Source organism: Liolophura sinensis, chromosome 2 (assembly GCF_032854445.1).
Source record: "Liolophura sinensis isolate JHLJ2023 chromosome 2, CUHK_Ljap_v2, whole genome shotgun sequence".
Taxonomy (NCBI): domain Eukaryota; kingdom Metazoa; phylum Mollusca; class Polyplacophora; order Chitonida; family Chitonidae; genus Liolophura; species Liolophura sinensis.
Window position 1 is genome coordinate 9,249,750 of NC_088296.1, and position 4,790 is coordinate 9,254,539.

Genomic DNA, 4,790 nt, shown 5'->3' on the forward strand with positions numbered 1-4,790 from the left:
TCGTTGACTCAGGGCCTAATAGTGGTACCGACCACAATACTATAACAACCTGAGCCATCGATGCCCTTTCTTCTCCTAGAAGTGAGAATGTCGTTTATAAATAGGTGATATGGGATTTGGATGTCACAAACGTTTCTGCAAAGTGGCCATCGTTTTAACTTTTCTCTGCTGCATTGCAATACAGGATTAACTATAATTCACACTGAAAATGACAATAAAAACACCTTAAACCCCAAAACTACTGCGACGTAACTTTCAGATTTTAATGACATGATTATACACGTGACGGAGAACATGTCATGCGCTTGGATTACTCACTGTTGTTTTCTTTTTATTTAGACAAAATGTCGGTTTTCCTGGTTTTGATTTATATGATCGCTACAGCAGGAGGTAGGTTGTCAAGCTAGCATTTACTTCTACCAACATTTTAGATGTCATAATAATATATTTGTATGTACATGTAACATTTGGGTTGTGAAAGGCAAATGTTCTCCCCAAGTATTGTCAATAGTCCAGAACCTCGCTTATTGTTTAAATAGACCATATTTACACTAAAAAATCACATTCTAGCCGTTACTGAAATGCATTAAGCATTAAGATATTTATTTATTCGTTTAATATTTTTTTTGGAATTATTTAAATGATGTTTACACTCTACCCAATAATACCGTATTCACAGGAAAAACGACCAGTACAGAAAACCCCGGAAACACACGACCGTCCACAAGTTTGCTTTAAGTATGGCGATGAAATAAATAGTATAAAAGTATCATTATAGTCATATCAATGGGAAACGTATGCTCTAGCACATAACATAGCAATGACAAATGTTTTCTTATTTGTACCATTGTAGACTTGTATGAAGGTGTCTTGGCTGCCTCAATTTCCAATGCCGCCCTTCGTGCAGTGTTGCAGGAATCAACCGAAATGCTTTTGACTTTAGAAACGACAGAACCTGTCCTGTCATCTGATAGGTTAAGTTTTACTGCTGGTTCAGCGCCCTCTGTTTTTCCATCGTTTTCCATTAACCCCTACGAGGGGCTAAACCCCACATCTTCAAGCCCTTACGTATTCGCTTACAAATCCTTAACGGCTGCTGAAGAATGGACGCTGACAACCAAAGAGACAAACGTAGAAATTACAGCTTCGTTGACGTCGATACATGCACATGGCACGACTACAACAGGTAGTCAGCTTGCAGCCACAGAGGCGATTTTGACGTCAACTCTCAGCAATGTACTAATCACTACTGGTCGAATATCGAACCCATTTACCCTGGCTCAAAAGAGGTTAACACCGATTGTGACTGATATACAGAGCTTAACCAGTAAAACACTGAGTCCATTTAGAGCTGTCCAAGAGACGCTGATGCCGACTGTGACCCATATACCGAACAGTAGGAGTCAGTCATTGGGTCAATTTGCTGTTGAACAAGGAACGTCGACACCGATTGTAGCCCATTTACATAACAATGCGAGTCAAACAAACGAAACAAACAACCAGTCATTGGCCACAGATCACATGACAACGATACTACCTTCAAGCCAGATGTCTAATATTACCAGCGAAGTAAACAACCAGTCATTGGTCCCAGAGCTCATGACGGCACTACCTTCTATCCAGATGTCTATAATTACCAGCGAAGAAAACAAACAGTCATTGGTCACAGAGCTCATGACGACGCTACCTTCAAGCCAGATGTCTAATATTGCTAGCGAAGTGAACAACCAGTCATTGGTCCCAGAGCTCATGCCGACGCTGCCTTCAAGCCAGATGTCTAATATTACCAGCGAAGTGAACAACCAGTCATTGGTCACAGAGCTCATGACGACGGTACCTTCAAGCCAGATGTCTAATATTACTAGCGAACTGAACAACCAGTCATTGGTCACAGAGCCCATGACGACGCTACCTTCTATCCAGATGTCTATAATTACCAGCGAAGTGAACAACCAGTCATTGGTCACAGAGCTCATGACGACGTTACTTTCAAGCCAGATGTCTAATATTACCAGCGAAGTGAACAACCAGTCATTGGTCACAGAGCTCATGACGACGCTGCCTTCAAGCCAGATGTCTAATATTACTAGTGAAATAAACAGCAAGATATTGGCCACAGAGTCCATGACGACACTTCCTTCTAGCCAGATGTCTAATATTACCAGCGAATTAAACAGCCAGTCATTGGTAACAGAGCCCATGATGACACTACCGTCTAGGCAGATGTCTAACATTACCACCGACATAAACAGCCAGATATTGGTCACAGAACCCCTACCGACCACGTCTTTTGCAGATCCCATGACGACTCAGCCCTACAACCAAATATCTAATACTGCCAACCAAACAGAATCAGAAGAAATGGTGACATCACATGTCAAACATATGTCAAAACTCTCCATAGAAACGCCATACAGTCTACAGCCTACCTGGAATTCACACCAAGCAGCATCTGCACCACTGACAGTGTGGACCACCAATGGACAGCATATGACGGACACGGTTTTAACTACTTATACAGGCAAGTTCAATATGTATAATGTTAATTTGGAAGAAATGCTGTTACCGATCTAACAAAGGCAATCATGTTAAGGGAATATATAGTTTCAAAGTGTAATAAGTATCAACAGATACAGTCAATTATATCATACAGTGCTTAACTAAATATTTTAAGAGTTTGAAAAACTGGAATTGAATACAGTTTTATAAATGGGCTTTCTGCACGATACTACCTATGCCAACGTACTATGTCCGCCACATTGCATTTTTTTATATTTACCTACATGTAAAATTTTGTCTGCGAAAAGCCAATACAATTGCGAATTCGTTGACAGTTTCAGTGCCAAATGCGAGAACTTTCATCCAGTCAACGACATCATTACATGAAGTCTCAACTCCTCTTGGGACACTGTATACGCTGACCACATCGCCTCCCTCACCGACACCAGCTTACCCAAGACTTTCAACTAGTACTCTGGGTTAAGTTCAAAATCAAGTACACTTGGCTGTAAAATGACTGTGTGGTGTGCTAACATACGTGAATCAACTGACAGCCTTTCAAAACTAACCTTCAGTCGCCAAACTTTGCCTTGGTTATGAAACGAAATCCATGTAATGTTGTACATGTGTCCATTGAAACACGTCGTATTGTTTAAGTTGATGTTTTTGAAGTTCCAAAATAGCGTGATTTATCTTCATTTTGGGAGGGGATGGGGGGTCGATTATTCCCTAGCAAAGAACGAAAACGATCCAAAACCACATGCACCCAATTTCCTTGCTTTGTGTCTCAGAATCGGACCGCTGAATAAAACGTTCGATTTAGAATCGCTTTTCATAAAAGTACCAAAAAGAAATATATTATTGGAACGGAAGTTGTTGAATGGCTATAATGCTTCATGTGGCTATATTTGGTTAGTTATTTGTTTTTTTCTGACTGTTTTGCTATTCAAAACCACAAGTAATCAGTTTCTCTGCTTTGTGCCCCTTTCAGAAAATGCGTGCCCTTGGAAACCTTCAATTCCACGTTAGAGTTGTTTATTATAAAGGTAGCATAATAATATTGTGAGAGGTGGGGAGGGGAGCAAATTTTAATATGGTAAACGCATTTACCAACGCTTTTCTGGACATTGTGGGATATTTAGTAAATTTTTTTGTTTACATATTTAATTATTGGTTTATGTAATTGAGGAAACTAGGCAGAAGCCGGGGGAAGCTCACGACAGCCCGCAGGTTGCTGCAGGAACGGTCACGCCGGTGGTTTACGCCGGTCGCTCCGGTTTCTTCCACCTCATCGTACAAGTAAGAAATCATTCATTTGTAAGGATATATTCATTGGAATGTATTTATCTTGACAGTGCCAAACCTGAATACATCGTTTATCACCAAACTGCACACATTCGCCCAAAACGACTCGACACCCGTTCATGCGTTGACGTCGCCCTCCACGGATACACCAGCTACCACCAGGCCATCAACTACCACAACGGGTGAGTTCAGAACCTAGTATCGTCGACACTTGGCTTTAAAATGGCTGAATATCGTGAAACAAAGCATGAGTATAGTGTGCTGTCATTGGTAACAAGAATATATGCCATTTATGCTCCAAAAAAAAATTAATAATATTAACACTGATAACTGTTTTTCTGCCTTGATCGCTTCTGATAAGGCACGAAAATTCAAATATTCAAAATTTATAAACGTTTTATAAAACCTAGCCTGCCAGGTGCAACAGGTGCTGAACTTGATGTAAACAACAGAGGAACGTTATAAAATATAGTTACATAATACTCTGATCTATCCATTCATTTTCCTTCGTGGAAAAAATGATAAAAGTCATAAATATTAAATTACTGGCTGTTATAAGACAAAACTGATAGTGTTTATGCATGCACTAAAAAGAACAATTTAAGTCCGCTTTCAATAAAATGCATAACTTATAACAATCTTAAACAATCAGAATTGCTTGGAAAATAATCAGAATAAAATCATCGCGATTTCACGCGCATTTTGGGCACATCAACGCAAAAAACAAGCTAAGAAGAAGAGGAGGAGGAGTTTAGGAGGACAAAACCTGGAGGAGGAAGAGGGACAGACGCGTGAATTCAGATCCCGAATCCGGATGAAAAAAACCAACAACTGTTGCTATGAAAGGTAACTGTATGTGTGTCATTGCTCATGTGTGAGTTGGTCAAGATCTGGAGGTCTTGGCGCTCAACTTTTTTATTTTTATAAATGCTGAAAGTTAATGGATTTCTACACATTGTTTCTTCACAGGGAGTTTTAAAGTCTGA

At 39.9% G+C, this 4,790-nt stretch overlaps 1 protein-coding gene across 1 annotated transcript; it reads left to right on the forward strand.

Annotated features, from left to right (window-relative positions):
- Positions 1–344: 344 nt before the first annotated feature.
- On the forward strand, positions 345–4,790 carry LOC135462464 (mucin-17-like). Its single transcript, XM_064739690.1, has 4 exons — positions 345–390; positions 854–2,521; positions 3,855–3,986; positions 4,774–4,790. Exons 1-4 carry the CDS (start codon positions 345–347, stop codon positions 4,788–4,790), a joined length of 1,863 nt encoding a protein of 620 aa, XP_064595760.1.